General features: G+C 37.7%; 3 protein-coding genes across 8 annotated transcripts; 2 read left to right on the forward strand and 1 right to left on the reverse strand.

The window, feature by feature from the left end:
* Positions 1-88: 88 nt before the first annotated feature.
* On the reverse strand, positions 89-10,695 carry LOC119982720 (beta-amylase 7-like). Of its 6 annotated transcripts, XM_038826237.1 has the most exons (12): positions 10,507-10,690; positions 9,437-10,396; positions 8,492-9,077; positions 7,590-7,877; positions 7,085-7,162; positions 6,610-6,813; positions 5,862-6,056; positions 4,862-5,026; positions 3,253-3,513; positions 1,592-1,810; positions 1,240-1,459; positions 89-366 (listed from the first exon to the last, which is right to left on the reverse strand). In XM_038826237.1, exons 3-12 carry the CDS (start codon positions 8,939-8,941, stop codon positions 338-340), a joined length of 2,109 nt encoding a protein of 702 aa, XP_038682165.1. In that variant the 5' UTR covers positions 8,942-9,077; positions 9,437-10,396; positions 10,507-10,690; the 3' UTR covers positions 89-337. The 6 variants fall into 6 exon arrangements, 5 of the variants coding, with proteins under 5 accessions (XP_038682165.1, XP_038682168.1, XP_038682167.1 ...); XM_038826240.1 differs by having other exon boundaries at positions 8,492-8,923; positions 9,437-10,691; XM_038826239.1 differs by having other exon boundaries at positions 8,492-9,020; positions 9,437-10,691.
* Positions 10,696-12,640: 1,945 nt separating this feature from the next.
* LOC119982263 (pentatricopeptide repeat-containing protein At2g20710, mitochondrial-like) lies at positions 12,641-15,520 on the forward strand. Its single transcript, XM_038825556.1, is given in 3 exon segments — positions 12,641-12,959; positions 14,069-14,270; positions 14,273-15,520. Coding segments are annotated over 3 exon segments (1,377 nt in total). The 5' UTR covers positions 12,641-12,689; the 3' UTR covers positions 15,178-15,520.
* Positions 15,521-15,980: 460 nt separating this feature from the next.
* On the forward strand, positions 15,981-19,237 carry LOC119981832 (PKS-NRPS hybrid synthetase CHGG_01239-like). Its single transcript, XM_038824975.1, has 5 exons — positions 15,981-16,119; positions 17,062-17,139; positions 17,226-18,421; positions 18,507-18,944; positions 19,040-19,237. Exons 1-3 carry the CDS (start codon positions 16,018-16,020, stop codon positions 18,285-18,287), a joined length of 1,242 nt encoding a protein of 413 aa, XP_038680903.1. The 5' UTR covers positions 15,981-16,017; the 3' UTR covers positions 18,288-18,421; positions 18,507-18,944; positions 19,040-19,237.
* The last annotated feature ends 666 nt before the right edge of the window (positions 19,238-19,903 follow it).

The raw sequence follows: 19,903 nt of genomic DNA on the forward strand, positions 1-19,903 counted from the left end.
TGGTTATCAAGGAAAGTAATTTTGCACAAAGAACCATCCTCACCAGCCGAAGAAGATGTAAAGGTTCTTTTGCTTTGCATCAAGTAGATGCCGAAATGGAACTTTGAAAAATTTCATTAGTAAACTCAAATTTCTAAAGTTTTACACAACTACTGATGCAAATATAAACTAAATTAACCACCATATGAAGATGCTTTAGCCTAACTGCTTTACAAAGGTATAATATGACTTAAAATTAATCACACTACTCTCCTAATACTGACACATTCTAACCCCCAGACACTTTGTTGGGGTAAAGCACATGATTACACAATCCAGACAGCCATCATCCTCTCCCTTATACTTGGATATCGATAACCGCTTCCCCTGCAGTTAGAAATGTTAACAAGTCGATCACAGAATTCAAAAAGGATAAAAACACTGCAACAGTGATGAGCACAATTTACTTGTGTTATGTTTTCTTTTTTATTTACACATTTCCAATGCAGATAATTTCTATTGCATAATTTGTCATTCTAGCTTACTATAAATTATGTTCTTACATAAATACTACGATGCCTATCTATAACAACAAAGATACTAATCAAAGTTGCAACAACTATCGAGAAATCAAGCTTATGAGCAACATTGCTTTTTCGAAAGCAGAAATGTTTTACTAATAACGGCACCAATCAGGTGCTCAACAAAAGGAGAAGAGTACAAGAGAGCCCCAACAAATAAAGGTGAGAAAAAAAAAAGCAAAAGAAAAGAAAAGAAAAATCTAAAATAAAGGCTTATTTTATCCAGTAAGTTCCTATACAATTCTACCCAAAAAAAAAAAAGTTCCTATACAAAGACTGAGATTAGAAGCACAATTTTCCAAGAACCATGTTGGTGTTATCTCGGGTCAATTTACCACTCAAGCAATATTCCTATTGAGTATACTGCGAGAAAATATAGAGAAAAATGAGTCACCTAGTTTGTACTGACTCTGAGAATGATTACAATAAGAGTTCCTAGAGGCATGATTACGCTAAGCTTGACATACTTGTAGAAATTATAGAGAAAAATGGGTGTTATTCTAGGCATAATATACTGAGAGAAAATATAGAGAAAAATGGGTCATCTAGTTTGTGCTGACTATGAGAATGATTACGAGAAGAGTTCCTACAGGCATGATATGCCACTACCGGTAAAAGCAGACATTGCAATTTCTGTCGAAATGTTGCAAAGGTAACTAAATCAATTTCAGTGCCTTACCATGCATTCTCTTGACAAATTGTTCAAATTCCACGAAATTACGTCTCTCCATGAGAATCGGGCAAAGCCTGAGGTAGGTAAAAGTTAAGAAATGCCTTCCATCTGGATCATTTAAGGGTTTAGCCCTATCCAATATCTTGTTATAGCTTATCCTATCATGGCAAGGGAGAGCATTCTCACTGGCTAGTGGCACACCAACATCCCATGCAGCATTTAACACCTGAAATAGATAACTAAAATGTTCAAAAGCCAAAAAGTATGAATATAAGTTTGAATCAGAAGTGAAGGGTAGCAACATATGCCAAAAGAAAAATTGAAGGTCATCTCAAGCTTTTGATTGATTAATGCTTACTTGCCAGACTAATCCGTCAGGATCAGCCAGTGCCTCTGGGAAGTTTTCATTCTGGTCTAACAAGCGAAATTCCGAGCATGTGAAGTTTAAAGCAGCTCCATGCTTTTTTAGCATTGTCAAGACTGCAGCATAGCCATCACGATTGCATGGATTGAAGAAACCTGAAGTTAGTTCAGCTGCATGACTGGATGTCTTGTACCACCAGTGGATGCCGGATAGCTGCTCCGCAATTAAAAATATAGCAAACATACTGGATCAAGACATAACTTGTAAATTGCTTTTCGAAATTAGTCTCCTAAATTTATTTATAATCATTTTCCAAAATAATTTATAGCAGTAGAAAAAGGACAAAAATCTCTCCCCAAACCACATATAGGAAAAAGAACAAATGAGAAGATCAATGCACATCATTTTATGCAGGGGATTCAGATATGGAAACTGTACCATACAACCTCAACTGGATAATGCATGTTTTCGAAATAAAAGAAAGCTCCCATATTATAGCCAGAGAGGGCGTACCATTGAAAGTTTATATATATTGCAAAGCATACTCACACACACAAACATAATAATATGAAACAACATTGGAATCATCTGTCTGCTCATAAAGGATCAAGAAATAAAATGTTTGGAAGTCTGTAAAATGTAAACAACGGCTAGTGCACAAGATCTCACCCTTGTTTGGATAGGTATTTTAATTTCTTTCTTTTCTTATCTTAAATCACACCCAAAAAGAATTGCCTGACTTTTAGAGTGTGGATGGATTATTTAAGAGTAACACTGAGTTGCCAAACAGTGTTGGACAAATTTTATTTTTTTCTTTCAAAGAGTTTATATTCATAACTATCGTGTGTGATCCAACAATCCAATAGAGTAATTTAGGCAATAAATAAAAAGTTAGCAAAAACTATAGCCAATCGTAGCATAGGTAAAAGAAAACAGAGGAGCAGTTTATTTTAGGAGGATTACCTATGCACTAGTTAATAATAAGATGAGAAAGAACAAATCAAATGCAACAGCATAATCCACTGAATTAATTGATGAATACATATAAAGGGCAAAAATAAGGCAAAGAATGAAGTAGGTAAAGGGAGTGATGACGAAATGAATTCCACGAATTAAAGGATCCGGATAGAGTTGAATGTACAGAAGATTATTGTACTAATCATAGATTGCAAAGCTTCATGACTTATTTATATTGAAGGGACTAGGGAGTAGAGAGAAATATGTTCATATGTTCTTGACAAAATATTGAAAATATCCAACAGTTCATTGCTTGAAACAGAGGTCACCATCAGATTGATATACCCTCATCTGCTGCTAGTTTTTGGATTTGCACAACATAAGCAAATCAAAATCCTCATTTCTGCCTTTTATTTCTGTTTTTCTAATTTTTTGCTCCTTCAAGCAATTTTCAAAATATAAGTAACAAATTTTCAGAAACTAGAGACAAATAATGCCCAATAGATATTAGTCCATAGAGAGATTGATAGAGATGCTGTATCACATCTGTATGAATGCTAATGTGAAGGCTTGCTACTTGCTGCTCATTTAAAGAAGCGAAATGAGAAAATTCATCTTTTATTGCACTCACAATTTTATTTCGCAAGAAAAAAATCATCTTCCATAACAAATAAAAAACTCTCAAAGAGTATATTCACCTTAACAGCAATGCAGGTGCCTTCAAAAGCCAATTTTGCAAGGGAAAGTATTCGATCACCATGGTCAACTAAGACATTAGAGTACCAATTGAGGAAGAACCTGCCATAGTAGTTATCATAGTCACCTCCGTCGCAAAAGAAACCGGCTTCGTGTGGCTGTGAATTGTAGGAACCTGCATTATCTGGTCCTTTAGCCCAGAAGGGTTGTCCCCTCATTTCTGCTGCCTTTCTCAGGTCTTTTAACAAGTACTGATCATAACACTGGAGGTCAAAGAAATCTATAAATTCTTGGAGAACATCAAGATATAACTTTCAGGATCATATTAGGAAAACACTTGGCAAATATGCAGAGGTAAAGAAAAAATGAAAGGTGAAACTAAAACCACAAACCATTACGATTGACTGTTCATATTTCACAGAGACCAATGTGGCATTATCCAATTAACTAAGAACATGGGAAAAATCAGTCTATGTTCTAAGAAAATGTGAAACTTATGTGAACAAACACTAGCTCCACATATTTTTGCATAAGTATCTTTCAGAATGCAATTTCCATATGCACATTGGACAAGCATAAGATTAAGAATGGAAGTTCATGAATTAAATCCAGGAATTTGTGGCCGTATAGAGAACATCCAAAAAGGACCCTTGTACTCAGTAATAATAAGAATGAAGATTTCAGATTTTGAATCACTTCTCTTTTGAGATGGTTTTCTTTTGATGGTGATACTTCATCAAGCTTTCTTCTGAGGGAGATTTCTAGGAGGCCTTAGTGAGAAAAATTCAGCCCTGTTACCTTTCGGGGAAACTTGAAGAACAATTTCCTGACTGTAGAACCACTTCAAAACTTGTCCTACCTACATCACAAGCAGCCCTGTTCATATTACTCCCCTACATAGGAAGTTTGGTCCCCTGCTTATGTGCTGTCCCTCAAAGAAAAAAGGTTGCAGCAGTGACCATATTATGAGTGAGTAGAGTTCAAATTCAGTCATCTCTAGTTCCTAACTATCAGGGTTTGTGATTTAGGCCTCTAGCTCGTGGACCCCAAGCCCTATTCCCAGATTGCAGCAGTGTAAATCAGATCTGTGGGTTCCTGCTTTGATCTAACTTTGTTTTGGATCCTTCTATTCCTGTTGCAATCAGGACTTTTAGTTGGGCTTCAGCAGAATTTGTTTGTGTGCGTGTCCAAATATTGGTGTGCATATCCTGTGTCAGTATTGTGTTCCACAACTTAATCATGACCAAACAGTTGTATATGTAACATTATTATGGATGTAAGGGTAGTTGTACACAAGCATTTGTTAATGGGTTTCCATGGACATATCCCCATTTGTGCTATCTGTTGAGGTAGTTTTAGTAAACAATTATCATCATTAACCCCGCAGAAAACTGATCCTAGTGACCAATTCAAGGTCAAAATCTAACTACGCAAGAATCATAACCACAAATTTGTATGGAAATGGCAAAAAGCTCTCTCTCTCTCTCTCTCTCTTCAAAAGAATGTAAAAAGACAAACTTGTAGTTGTACCCTCAATATATTTTTGTCACGAAAGAAACAATGAGAACCAAAAATGGAAACACCAATCACTAAGGAAATATCAAAATTTACCTGAAATTCACCAATACCAGGATATCTCCAACCATGCTTTACAGGACAAGAAGGGTACCTCAGTTCCCCACAGGGTCCCAATCCAACTTCAACCATAGAGATGGTACCATCTTCAAAGAGTTCATCAAATTCGACCCGGAAGCTCCTCATATAGTCAAAGTAAACCTACATATGTTGAACAAAAATTAAAGATAAAAACATTTTATCCTCAAAATAACAGTGGCATTACGTAAAATGTAAATTTTGAGAAGAAAAATGGCCACAGTTCTACAAAAAAAAAAATTATACTGTTCGAAAAAGACATAGCATTGGTCCGTGCCCCTAGCGATGTTTTCTTGGACGGCCTTACCTCCACCCATTTCTTGGGCCATGGTTTGCCCATTTGTTACACTTTGGGCCTTTGGATTGTCCACCCCACAAGTGAGGGGAAGTGTTACGAGATAAATGTCCTACATTGTCTAGGTTGGGTGAATTGTATGTGCATATATGTGGTACCCTCTCCTCTATCTAATAGGTCCTTTTAGAGAGTGCATGGGCCACTTTTAAGCAAAAATTTTAACATAGTATCAGAAGCGGGAGTTCTTGGTTTCAAAACTTAGCTTCCGCAATATTAAACCAGCATTTTTTTTGCCCCAAGTGAGGCTCTTGTGTGAGGGTGGCCTTGGTGTTGGGCCTCGTTTGTTTTGCATGTATTGGGCTGTCGGATTGCCCATCTCACACGTGAGGGGGAGTGTTAAAATACATATAAAAGATGTGAAATGCCCTAACCCAACAAGCTAACTTATTGGGTTGAATGACAAAGTAACTAATCTTAACATTCATGATGGATGAAACCTTTACCTGTCAAAACATGATCTAGCAGACTTTAAATGAAAGGCTTACCATTTTCCACAAAAGGTGAAAGTTAACGAAACATATCACTTAAAAAGGATTCGTAGGCATGAGTAGTTTCAAATCCTTCACGTCAACAAGGTGTGCTTGAACAACTTATAGGAAGTACCTCAAAAGCAGTCCGACCTCTCAAAATTCGCTCCTTGTCAATCCCCCATGACAAACATTCTGGGTTGTGTCTGCCCTCTCTATCGGTGAAAAATATGTCCGGATTACTTCGACCAATTTCTGCCACCCAATGGGGCAATGGAATGCAAACATCATCACCAACATTTCCTCCACATTCATGAAAAGACATAACCACCTGAGCCAATGTTAATTAGACAATTTACTACTATGGCCAAAAGCTATTCAAACAAAGCTGACTAGAAATCGAGCAAAGAAATGAACAAGAAACATTAGAAAACAAGAATTCAATGACTCAGAAGGACCAACCGAGATTAACATGAACAATAATTAATCCCACTTTGTCATGATAATGTACCAAAATTTAATGTTACATTGTCATTGTGCCACTAATTGAACTATACTAATATTCTCACTCCATTTTCCTTGACACTAACAGAATTGGTCTCCAGACCTGGAAATCCAAGTGTACAATAGTATAAAAAGGAGGACAGATGGTTTCAGCCATCAAATGAACTTTATCCACAACCAACTCTGGATAATTGCCTTCATTTAGTGGTAGTAAATTCCTCAATTTCCAAGTGTAAAATTTTGAATTTGTCTATTCCAAAGGGCATTATGTAAAACAAGAATCAATGGCATAAGGTTTTTAATAAAATCATCAATTAGCAGGAAGTGTGACTTCAAGCGAGTTGCAACAAGCAGAACATGCATTAATTGATCTTGCTCACCTGAAGCCTAAGCTTAAGCTCACGCACCATCTGAAAGAGCCTCTTGTATCCTTTCCAGTTATAATCTTGTGGAGCATGCGCCTCTACTATTCCCCACCAGCAATCAACCATGACTCCATCAATGTTTATTGATTTCAGCACTCCTAGCTGATTCAGCAGTCCATCTGGATCGACCAGCTCACACTTCATATTAATGACACCCAACTGCCACCAATTAAAGGAGACATGGTTAAGAATGCTTACAAACAACAAAGACAAGTTAGCATGTTTCTACTAAGCTTCTCTGTGAAAAAGAACCGTGTGCACAAAGTAAATCATAGGCTTTCCTCTAAAGGCTGAATTCTTTAGCATGTACACAAAAGAAGAATGATGCGTGGGCGCTAACTAAATAAGCCCACAGCACATGGAAATGTAAGGAATCAAATATCAACCAATTGAACCACACACGAGAAATAAAAATAAATTAGAAACTTACTGGTAGCATAACATAAACTGGAACATATGGAGTACCAGAAAAATCACGGTCCAGTAGATTTGATGGCAAGCAAACAGTCTACAAAAGAGGAAGAGATGGTTGAAACTGAAACACGCAAAATTTACCACCCTAAAAAGCCATAAGACATGAATCAGCAATCAGTTTTGAAAAATCGGGGAACCACAGTGGAGGAACTGCACATGAATTTGTAGAATCATCAATTTGGCTGGGCAACTGATCGGCAATTGATGACAATGCTGTTTTTAAACATGATCGACTCTATTCGTTATAAAGCTTTGTAATCATGTAGCTTTCTACAAGTGCTGTGCACCCAGCTTGGTGCTTTTAATGCATTTTTCTTTTTACCTTTAAAAAGAATAACTGCTGCCGAAGGCTAATTTAATACATAATTTGACAGTAAATCACCAAGTACCATCAGCTAGCCAGACATAGATAGAAAGTAATGGAGATTAAAGAACACTACTTCAAAAATTAGTCCTGGTACCTGTTTGTCATTAATGGTCTCCATGGTGCCACGAATGAGTTGATGATTTTCTGTTTGTTCTGCAACCACTCCCACCACAGGAGAGGTTTGAGATCGCGCACCTGAGGATAGATCATAAGGTGATGGAGTGGGTACAAAAACTCCTTTCATCCGGATTGAATTGTATTCTATTGAGGTCTGATAACTGGGGGAAACTCCTGTGAGGGATGCAGGAGGAGTCTGTTGTGGCATGACTTGTGAAGATGATGATGTCACCATTGTAGAGGTGCCACCCACAGGCTTTGATCCCTGCAATTGTTGAAAAGGAAAATTTCCCACATGATTGTGGTAAGTTTGGTTGACCTTAGGATTATGGGAACATTAAAAAAGTATACTAATGAGCCATGGGATACATTAGATGCTTCCATAAATAAGATATCACATTTCCAGAAGTACCATCTGTAATAATCAAAGTTCCAGAACCAAAGCATATGTATGAACCATTTGAATTTTCATGTGCAGGAAAAACCTAAGGATTGAATATTTCATGAACCAAATAATTGTCTAATTAAGAAACTTCTGTTTGGATTGAAAATTTTGGCTTCCACAATCAATCACATTATGACAGGCAGTGAAGGAAATAAATATACAGCAGTTTGATCAAACACACCAATTGCCATTGGTACTTCATGGGCTCCTCCAGGGCCACTCATGTAAACCAAATTGTGGGAATATATGACATCAGTTTAGATTTTTTTTATTTGTCTATTAACTACAATACATATGTCACCATCTCATGCATAAGCAGATGCAGAAACAGCAGAAAAATGACTTCAATTATGCTAAGGATTTGACTTACCACCAACATTAGGATAATCTGCCAATAACAGGAAAAAAAATCCATGCACTAAACAGTTTGGTACCTGGGATCTTGAAGGAAAGGTGGTTCCATCTGGAAGAACAACCCATCCAGCTTCCCTAGCCAGAGCTGCAATTACATCATTTATATCAGCTCTGACCCTAAGATTATAGTTCCCGTGCCTCCGCAACCCCGCCAAGATCCTTGCAGTAATTGCCCTCCGTTGCCGCTCTCTTAACTTAGTTCTCTCCTTTTCTTCCAGTGGTCTGCACCTCCGAGCTACAACTCCTGTCCCAGGGGTGCTGACTTGTTCCTCAATTTCCTGGTGATGTTGAAACTGACTATTACTATTATTCGATGTCATCCCTCCATCAACCATTACCATCCCTTGTGTGGCAATGTGCTTCTCCCCATTCTCTTCGCTATCATCATCTTCTTCTTTCACATCCATCTCCATATCTTCCTCATCATCTTCTTCGCTTGTTCCAATCAATTTCTGCATGTCCGTGGCCATATTCTATGTCACTGCACTGAGAATCTTATCCAAAGAAACTCTGGTATCTTGGTTTTTTATGCCACCACCACTGCTCAATCTTTTAAAAAATACAGAAGATGATGCAGCAGTACAACCCAGAAAATTCTGAATCTAACTGAAAAGAATAGAAACCTCATATTATCATGCAAATTCAACCAATTCTATAACAGGAAAAATGTGACCATCTGTTGTTTCAGCAGTCTCGACTGAGTCCGGAAACAAGTGAGACCACTCTTTTCCAGCAACACCACTAATTCGTTTTACATATGCAAAATCTGCAAACTTAAAAACGATTAGAAGCACCTACAAACAACAAAAATTTCCAGCCTTTCTTCCTGTTTGAAGCAAACGAAACACTCAATTCTATAATCTTCAGTAAGTAGAATTATCTCGAATTAATTCATTCTATCGTTGTAAGAGTAAAACTGTAAAACTACGAAGTCTTAGCTAGAAATACAATATTTCATCACATACCTTCATCTACTTTACGTATTCCAGAAGAAGCCGCGAACAGTTAACCAATCAAAATCACCGTCCATAACAAGTCTCATAATCGTCACGAGATAACTACACTTTACGATGCCGAAGGCTCCAATTGAGTCATTTCTGCATCTTCTTCAAGCATCTCACCATAAAATCCAATACTCTAACCTAGCAAATCCATCAAGAACAAGGTCCACAGGCCTACAACACATACCTCCGCCCAAGCCAAACAAGTAACAGAATTCCGGCGACGTTTCCGGTGAATCGTTGTATCTCCGGCGTACAATGATAAGAAGGAAAGGAGAGTAGGGTAGCTACTTTTCCGGTGCGCAACGCCGGCCCCGGCCGGCGAAAGAGAGAAGGGAAAGAAGCGTGCGTGGCGTTTGCGTGCGTGTGGGGAGGGTTAGGCGGTTCGCGCGTGCGTAACAGCTCGAACGTGTTTGAGTGTGTGTGTGAGTTTGCGGTTTGGCACGCACAGTGCGTGTGTATTAAGCGAGCGACAAGGATTAGGAGCACGGGGCGCGTGAGACAGGCACGTGCAAGACCCTTATGTCACTCAGGGGCACGAGAATTTGGTGTTTCTGTTCTGTTTGGCTGGCCTCGTTCACGTGACCCAGATTACATGATCACTGGTTCCTTCTCCTTCACGCCTTCTCTCATATTTAGCCTTCGTTTAATTTGCAGATCTGCAACTGCTGCCTCTATTATTGAAGATGAGACAAGTAAACCTCAACAACTTCATTAAAAATGATGCATAATCTAGTAAAAGGCATTTTTGAAGGATCCAGGCACAGAGAATTCAGGCATAAACACAACAGGTGAAGTTCATGGCAGCCCCACGGTTCTTCGACATTGCTGCAATTGGAGCTTAGCCATCACGATTCGATGGATTGTAGAAGCCAGCAGTCAGCTCAGCAGCGTGGCCAGTTAAGGAAGAATCTTCCATAGTAGCTATCAATGAAGGTAATAAATAAGCAGGGAAAGATCATAGAAAATTAATTGACGAGAGATACTATCAGCGTGCATAAACATTACATCGGCTTTCTCCAGTGACTGACTACCTGGAATTCGCCAATACTAGGATATCTCCAACCATGCCTTGCATGATAAGAATGATATCATGACTCCCCACAGAAATCTAATCCAATTTCAATCTCAGAGATGATTCCATCCACAAAGAACTCATCGAAGTCAACACGAAAGCTTCTCATGTAATCAAAATAGACCTGCATGAATATTTGGATGGAAAGAGTTCATGTCATAGTAGGGCATATCTTGTTGGACAAGACAGGAAAGGTTCAGAGACCAGTATTTACTGTCTACATCAAATACGAGAGATCTTCTACACTTTTTAATGCAATACCTCGCCATGTAGGCAGTTTGACTAATCAAATTTGGTGAAATATGCCTTTGAAACAAATCTAAACTTTTGGGTGACTCAGTTATAACATTTTGAAATTGAGGAATTGAGTTAGAACAAACATCATCTTTCGATGGCCAAAAGTTAAATTAACTAGAGGAAAATAGATCAAATAGATGTTGGGGTGTGAGAGTCAAATTCCACCTGGCTGTTGCTAGAGACAGAAAGCAAGCAGATCGATCGGAACCTGTAGCAAATGCTATGTCTTTCGGATAGAGAGTGAGTTGATTGATTGGGTGTTGTAGCCGATTGAGCGTTAATCGCATATGACATGATTTACGTTGCGAAAAACAACAGAAAATTTTAGTTTTACAAAATTTTCTCATGAGAAAATAGAGAGAAATGGCACGCTCTTATGGGAGAGTGAAATGAAGTCTATAATCTTGGTCTTTGTGATAGTAAAACTTAGCAACCCCAAGCGGATGTAACTTGTTATATCGAATAGATCTGGTGAACCACTCTAAATCTCTATGTTCTTTATCTTCGTCTCTTGCTTTGATTGTTTGCTTGTGTTTTGGATTGTAATTAGGAGGAGGTTCTGCTCCCAATAATAGATAAAGGTCATGAAGTGAAATTCTCTTTGTCTCTTGCTTTGATTGTTTGCTTGTGTTTTGGATTGTAATTAGGAGGAGGTTCTGCTCCCAATAATAGATAAAGGTCATGAAGTGAAATTCAGCTGTATAAGTTTTTATCTTGGGGTTTGACATTTGATATTTTACATGTCAAAGGTTCTGCCCATTTGATGAAAATCTTTATACCTTCTGATAAGTCGGGTTGGACTTTGGATAGATTATGCGTAACTCACAAGCCGAACAACAGTATGATATTGTTCGCTTTGAGCCGAAGCCCTCATGGATTTGTTCATATAGGCTCAACGTCCTCGCTTAGGCCCAGAAAACTGATCTTGCTATGTTAGGTTGTGAGAACTCCTTATCTACTAACAAATCCTTTCTTTCTTTATTGATGTGGGATCTCATCATAAGTTGGGTTGGACTCTGAATATATTATCCACTTTGGGCTGAAGCCCTCACGGATTTGCTCCTCTAGGCCCAACGTTCTCGCTTAGGCCCAGAAAACCGGTCATACTATGTTAGGTTGTGGGAACTAACCGCTCATTCCTTTCTGATGCAGGGTAGCGTAGTGAAAAGAACATATACTAAAACCTGTTGATTCAACACACCACCACTAGGTTTAAGATTTTAATACTTTGTTTATTTGACTGAACACCAAAGAATTAGAAAAAGACCGCCATCTCTTAATTTTTTAAAAACGAAAGCTACTCTCTTGTAAGAGTTTACAACATTAAATAATAGAAGTTCAAACAAAACTCTAAGAGAAATTATAATTGCAATAAAAGGAAATATTAGAAATAAAATAAATTTTTTAAAAAAGTGTGCCAAACATTTGCCTTCCTCGAGGAATATTCATCCAAAAAGATGTTTGCTTTTCTAGAGGAAATTCGGGGCATTTTTTAAAGGACAATCTGCCTTCCGCTCATAATTCTCCAAAAAATTTCCTTGAGGAAACTTGAGACCTTCCTCGAAGAAGGACAATCCGCCTTCTGCTCGTATTTATCAAAAAATGCACTAACAATCCGATTTGCACCACTTTCTTTATCGATATGGGATCTCATTACCCTCGCCTAGCTTTTGCTAAGCAATAACTAAAATAACCCTAAACTATTTTCCAGTAATGATTGGCCCACTCCCGAATGGGCCCAGTCATTATGGGCTTTCGCCCTCTCTATCGTCGCTTGAGCCCTCCCTAAACCCCCTCCTACATCTTCGTACCCTTGTAACTCCTTCACGTTGCTCCTTTCTCCCCATGAAGCATTTGGGATCAAATGCTTGGCCTCACTATGCCATTTTTAGGGTTTTGAGGGCTCGCTTTTGTAGCAGTGAAGCCACAAGAAAATCTTATGCGCCAACTGAAGACTCTTTGTACCGTCGGATTTCCCGCGCTGGAAATCCGAGGGCTTCAATAGCTGCCGTGCTGGACCAATGGATCGACGAAGGGAAAGAAGTGAAGCAAGATGAGCTTCGGGTGTTCATCAAGGAGCTTCGAAAGTACCTTCGGTTCCGGCACGCCCTCCAGGTCTGTCTTCCTTTACAGTACAAACACTTGCAGTTGTATATGCATGTTTAATTGGTTAGGTATTTGAGGAATTATCTTTTTTGACATTGATTTTCCATTGATTTAGTTATTTATTGTGGATGATTTCATTTTGTTGAAACTGAGGAGAGGAGAAATGGATTTTGAACCGAATGGTTATGGATGCAATGAAGTGCTTGCAATGGAGAAGTTGTGATTGCAATGAATAATAGATTTTGGGTGTAAAAATTAATATAAAAGAAATTAACTTGATGCCCAGCTAGATGTGTTCTGTGAATAAAATGAATTTTTTGAGAAGGATCAGACTATATGAGTGTGGACAATCATTTTAAGCTATGAAAATTAAGATGCGCAACATCAGGCAATGTATGAGTATCCAGATGCTAAAATAATGTCTAGACAACATCTCATAACATCAACTTAGATAGATTGGTCTATCACATGAACTTGTAACATTGGTTGGTTAAGGGAGAGTATAATTTAAAATAAAATAATAAAAGGTTGATCTTTGAGAATTGGTGATTTAACATGGTCTATTGATGACAGAACGTCAGAAACCTTGAGACAATATAAGGTCCTGAGTTCTTATCCTTATAACTCCCAAATTAAATGTGACATGTGTTGGGCCTCCTTCGCTCCCTAACAGTTTTTACTTGGCTTCGAGTGAGAAAGTTTATTAGAGTAACGTAGTTACGTAGAGTACAAGTTAAAATGACAAAAATTTACATTCCCTTCAGTTAAGCTTTTGGGATATACGGTGTTACTCCCGTTGTTTTTCTACTTGAAGCCATGGTTTTACAATGTTATGCTAATAAAATTGATGGAGTTGAATCGACGCTTTATTGCACAAGTATCTGCTGTTAACTATCTCCCCTGATGCTATGTGCTAATCTCCTCCGCACCCCTGATGCTATGTGTTAATCTCCTCCGCACACCTGTCTATGTGTTTATTTGTAAATTATATATTTGAGGTGTGATTTTGGCATTTGGAGAAAGGCTTTTTTTTTTAGTTTATTTCTTATAAATACATTTGCAGTAACTTACAGGAAGTGATTGTGTTCTAACTCTGTATTCCAAATGATTGCTTTCAGATTTCTGAGTGGATGAGCTATCAAAGAAACCATGTGCTATCAACGTCAGATATTGCTGTTCGACTGGATTTAGTATCAAGAGTTCATGGCCTAGAGCCTGCGGAGAAGTATTTTGATAGTATTCCTGAAACTATGAGAGTCTTTCAGGTTTATGGTTCTCTTTTAAACTGTTATGCACACCATAGGTCTTTAGAAAAAGCAGAGCCACTATGCAAAAGATGAAAAAGTTTACATTAATATCATCATTGTCTTACAATGTGATGTTAAATCTCTATGCTCGGCTTGGAAAATATGAGAAGCTAGACGTTCTAACACAAGAGATGGAAGAAATGGGCATCAGTTGGGACAAGGTCACTTACAACATCATATTGAATGCTCATGCAACCACTGCTGATGTAGAGGAAATGGAGAAACTTTTAATGAAGATGGAAGCTGATGCCCTTATCTCTGTGAACTGGAGTACTTATGTTGTTGTTGCAAATGGTTTCTTGAAATCTGGCTTGAAAGAAAAAGCTTTGACAATGCTGAAGAGAGCGGAGCAAAGAACTTATGGTATCTCTAGAAGGTTAGCGTATGAAAATATCCTCACTTTATATGCTGCTTGTGGGGTTAAAGATGAAGTGTATCGTTTATGGGAATTGTACAAGAATATTGGAAAGCTTGTAAATTCAGGCTACCTATCTATGTTAAGCTCACTAGTGAAGTTGGATGACATTGATGGTGCTGAGAGGCTTTTGGTGGAGTGGGAATCTGGGACCACAGTATTTGACATTCGAATTCCAAATTTGATGATTCGTGCTTATTGCCAAAAGGGTCTTCTGGAAAAGGCTGTAGCATATCTTAAGCGGCTTACGGAGAGTGGGAAAGAGCTGGATGCTCTACCATTGGACTGTGTGGCAACTGGATATTTTATAAATGGACAGATAGTGAAGGCTGTGGAAACAATGAAGGAAGCATTTTTGGCTCGTCGGCCTGGATGGAAGCCCAACCAAAATACATTAGCAGCGTGTGTGAAGTATATGAAGGGTCAGGGAGAAGAGGAAGGTGCCGAAGAGATTTTGAAGTCACTGAAGGAGGAGGGTTATATATCATCCATCCTTGCTTTATGATCAATTGCTTCATGCCGTTAATGGATTCCTTAGCTCCAGAGCCCTTGATCAAATTGGATAGGGATGATAGCACTCTTGATGGCGAAGCACATAAAGTCATGAAGTTAAGGATGAGAACTGTAGTTGATACAGAATGATGATGCCTCTTTCACCGGAGCCGATATTTGGACAATACAACCTATTTCCCCGATGCAAAAGCTAGAATCCATGAAGCCCCAGAAAAAGTTGACTATGATCTAGCTACCATGTTCATAGAGTTGTATTGTAAGATACATGGTCTGGACTCTGATTGAATTGATTTCAGTGGAGAATGTGAATTGATTTATCGATTTTTGGGTTTATATCGATTGATCTTGCGCTTAAGTGAAGGCGTGAAGCTGGCCGATTGACGAGTTCTGATCATGAATTTATTGACAGCAATAACATTCTCTGTCAACAGTTGGTTTCTTTTCTAGTTACTGAAATGAAATCAGGAGAAGCCTAATTGGAGTTGTAGACCTGTAGTATGGATTTATTGAAATCATGAGGAAAATGCTACTACTTGTGCTAACAAATGTTTTCTTCAATATAATTCAAGTAGCCATATGATAATAACAATTTGAGTGATTTTAATTGCACACCAAGTTTTGTTATCTCTACACCACTTTTTTTAATTTTTTTATTTACATATATATCCCTATATGAAATACCTAATATGTCCTTAAATGAAAAAAAAATAAATATATTTTAACATGTAGAATTAGAAAGTTATAAGTCTACACGTAACAAAACTTCTACACGTAGTGAAACAGTTTCAATTTCAATTCAACTGTGAAGGAAATCATTGGGATACTGTAGAAGATGGAAAATAATGAGTCGAAGAAGGAGATTAGAAGTACAAATGAGCTTCAACAATACGGAAACACCATTCTCGACATTGAAAATAATGGCCATGGCATAAAGGTATTTTTTAGGGATTTTGAACTTTTGGATTCTAACTATATAATCTGGTTTGATCTCTAGTTATATAATCTGATTTCTGGGTTAATTATACGAATTTCTACTGAATATAAAATCGACTAGTTGATTAAGAGAGGTCATAAATTGATTTTTGTTTTATATAATTTGTATTGATTTGGTTTGTTTTATATACAATTTTGTCAAATTGTGTTAGTGGTGTGTGTGCATATATAGAGATCATGTTCGTACATACACGGAGATCACATATCGTTGATATATATATGAATGCTAGTGGTTTGTGTATATATTATATCAATTGTGTTATGGTCCTAGGAACAAGTGAGATTAGAATACTGAGGATATGAAGAGAATATGGAAAATTTTGGATTCGGTTATCTCACTAGTGTTTACAAAGGATAAGATGCCGCAGTCCTTCCCTCCAACAAGTTTCCATGTTCAATTAAGAAATTGTGCTGCTGATATGCTAAGAATTTTTCAGCTACTGTTAGTCGTAAATCATTCCTCCAGCAAGCATCCACCAATCTTTTCCATGTTCAATGAATGCTCATTGAAATTTTCTGTCTTCAAGTCTCAAGCCTCTCCCATGACCATTGTTTTCTCTTTGAAGATGATGAGATGCTTAGAAAAAAGGATTTGCTATTAGATCTGATCTTTAGGAAATTGTAATAATGTTGTATGTGTTTGTCCATGCTCTTTTGTGATGGTTTCCCCTTTTTTCTTTCGCTTTTAGTTGGTTCACTGCTTGTATATGGTTTTTACATGATGTCCTTTTGTTTTGCTTTGTTTTGGGTTAATGAAGTTTGTTTTTTTTGCACCAAAAAAAAACTGTGCGAAGTATTATATAAACTGGAATGTTGTGTTGATTTAGGGTTTAAAAATCAGCATATTGGTTTACATTAATTGTTTAGTATTTAAATGCAGCAGGATGAATCTACCAAAGAGATTATTAGTAGTGGTGATTTGTTCATGGTTGATTATACAAGCGAATTTATCACATATGACGTAAGTATGATTTCATTTTTTTTATAATTTAAATATATTTTAGCAGTTACTATGTATTCACTCATATTCTATTCTTCGTTTTCTAGATATACAAAAGCAAAGAAGATTTGATTTCCTGGGCTCGAGCAGCTGCCATACGAACTAGACATGTCCTTACAATTAGAGCATCTGATGTTGGTGGAACCGGTAGGAAGCCACGAATTTTGCTTGCGTGTGAACGGTTTGGTTCATATAGGCCAGTGATTAGTAATGAGACAAAAAGTGTCAAAAAACGTATGTGCACTGGTACAAAGAAATGTGGTTGTCCATTTTTACTGAGGGGAAAAACAACTGCAAATGGGGATGGTTGGATTTTGGAAGTCATTAATGGAAAGCACAATCATCCCTCTGCAATGTATTATGAGGGGCATAGTTATGCTGGGAGATTGACCCATGAACAGACGGAGCTTTTGGTTGATATGTCTAAGAATATGGTTATGCCGAAGGAAATTCTTTGCACCATAAAACAGAAAGATCCATTAAATGCAACCACACTTAGGACTATTTACAATGCACGACATAAGCACAAAGTCATTGAAAAGGCGGGGAGGACGCAAATGCAATATCTTTTGGGTAAGCTTTCTGAGCACAAGTACTTTGAGTACCATAGGGCTTCTACTGATGGTACTGACACAGTCGCTGATTTGATTTGGGCTCATCCGAAAAGTATTGATTTGCTACGTACTTTTCCACGTGTGTTATTGTTAGACTGTACATACAAAACAAACAGATATCGCATGTCATTATTAGAGGTTGTCGGAGTTACATCAACTAATCTTACATTCTCAGTTGCATTTGCCTATCTAGGAAGAGAGCGTGTGGAAAACTATTTATGGATACTCTTGAGGCTTCGATCATTTATGGAGGATTATGGGTGCGATCTCCCATCAGTTGTTGTGACGGATAGAGAATTATCTCTTATGAGTGCCATTGAGTCTGTTTTTCCTAATGCTAAGCATTTATTATGTCGTTGGCACATCAACAAAAATATTTTGGCAAAGTGTAAGAAGATGTTTCGTGACAAGGAAACATGGAATTTGTTTATGAGTGTATGGGGTACTGTGGTTGCAGCAAACACTGAGGTGGAATATTTGCGGAGAATAAATTAGCTAACGACCACCTTTAGCCATACTCCTACTGCTGTTGCGTATGTCTTTGATACTTGGTTAAATCTATACAAGGAGAGGTTCATTGCTGCATGGACCAATAACTGTACGCATTTTGACAATTTGACTACAAATAGGTAATTAAAATATTATTTTCATATTTTAACTAAATTATTGATGCATAATCAATTTCATTAATTTATTTTCTGTGTTACATTACAGGGTTGAGAGCGCACATGCAAAGCTTAAGAAACAACTGGGTTGTTCACTGGGTAATTTCGATTCTTTATGGTCGAAAATTCATTCACTTCTGGAGTTGCATTTTACTGAGATAAAGGCCTCATTCGAGAAGAGCGCAACTGTAGTACAACACAAGTTTAGGCCTTCACTCTTTAAAGATATCCGGGGATTAGTATCCACCTCAGCACTTGATCTGATTTTAGAGCAACTTCCTTTTGTAGAGAGTCTTGGGGCATCAACAGAGTTGTGTGGTTGTTTGAATAGACGCATACACGGTCTTCCATGTGCTCATGAGCTCGCTCACTATGTGAGAGATGAAGTTCCGATCCCTTTATCAGCTTTGGACACTCATTGGAAGAGGCTTCACATAATCCCACGTGATCAACCACAAATTCCTGACTTTATTCTAGAATTAAACAGGTTGTTTTTATTTTTATGTTAATAAGCATATATGTAATTATGTTAATCACTACAACTAACTTACGTTTGGTGAAGCTGTTTATGGATTTTTGCAGGTTCGTGGACAAAGTCATGAAGGAAGATAGTGCCAAGTGGCCATACTATGCAAGAAAGATTCGAGAAATTTTCGATCCCAATACAACACACTTGGTAGAGCCTAAAGAGAAGGTAAAGACACGAGGTAGAGTTTCGAAGAAGGACAAGTCAACACGCCGAAAACCATCTGCATTTGAGCTTGTTGATGTTCCATGCGTTGACATGTGTATACCGTCATCAACTCAGAATTCTGTAGTGTTACAGATAAAATTCAAAAGAAACGAGTAAAGAAAATATCAGTACGTATATTTCTTATATACAACTATGATGTCTTTATAAATAAATTGTTTTCGTACCATGATTGTCTTATCTTATCTGTAGGTTCGACATAAAATACAAACAACTATTGCAGAAAAACGACTAAGCATAGAAGAATTTCGTCATGAATTCCCACGCACGATAGCGGTATACATCAATGCTATTAGTGACGTTGCTGGTGATGGTAATTGTGGATATCGTGCGATTGCTGGTTTAATGAGAATTGATTGTATAGACAGCTGGAAGATTGTACGCCGATCACTATATGAAGAGCTAAGAATGTGGGAGGATTTTTACAAAAAAATATTCGGTGACAGGACTAAAGACCTCTTACAGGCACTGGACTTTTATATGTCTCCAGCTGACGTTAAGTATTGGATGTCTATGCCAGATATGGGACACTTGATAGCTTCTAGGTATAACGTTGTGCTGGTACTACTGTCACTCCAACAATGCTTGACATTCTTACCTCTTAGAAGCCGCCCACTTCCATACAGTGCAAGGAACGAGATAGCGATTGGTTTTGTAAATGGAAACCATTTTGTATAGGTACAAAAAAGTGTAAT

Source organism: Tripterygium wilfordii, chromosome 17 (assembly GCF_013401445.1).
Source record: "Tripterygium wilfordii isolate XIE 37 chromosome 17, ASM1340144v1, whole genome shotgun sequence".
Lineage (NCBI taxonomy): Eukaryota > Viridiplantae > Streptophyta > Magnoliopsida > Celastrales > Celastraceae > Tripterygium > Tripterygium wilfordii.

Coding starts and splice junctions, on each gene's coding strand:
- LOC119982720 (XM_038826239.1), bottom strand. CDS start 8,941: ATGGCCACGGACATGCAGAAATTGATTGGAACAAGCGAAGAAGATGAT. Junction 6,814..7,084: donor CAGTTTATGTTATGCTACCA/GTAAGTTTCTAA, acceptor AATTGGTGGCAG/TTGGGTGTCATTAATATGAA. Junction 1,811..3,252: donor GCACCTGCATTGCTGTTAAG/GTGAATATACTC, acceptor ATTGCGGAGCAG/CTATCCGGCATCCACTGGTG.
- LOC119981832 (XM_038824975.1), top strand. CDS start 16,018: ATGGAAAATAATGAGTCGAAGAAGGAGATTAGAAGTACAAATGAGCTT. Junction 16,120..17,061: donor ATAATGGCCATGGCATAAAG/GTATTTTTTAGG, acceptor TAAATGCAGCAG/GATGAATCTACCAAAGAGAT. Junction 17,140..17,225: donor GCGAATTTATCACATATGAC/GTAAGTATGATT, acceptor TTCGTTTTCTAG/ATATACAAAAGCAAAGAAGA.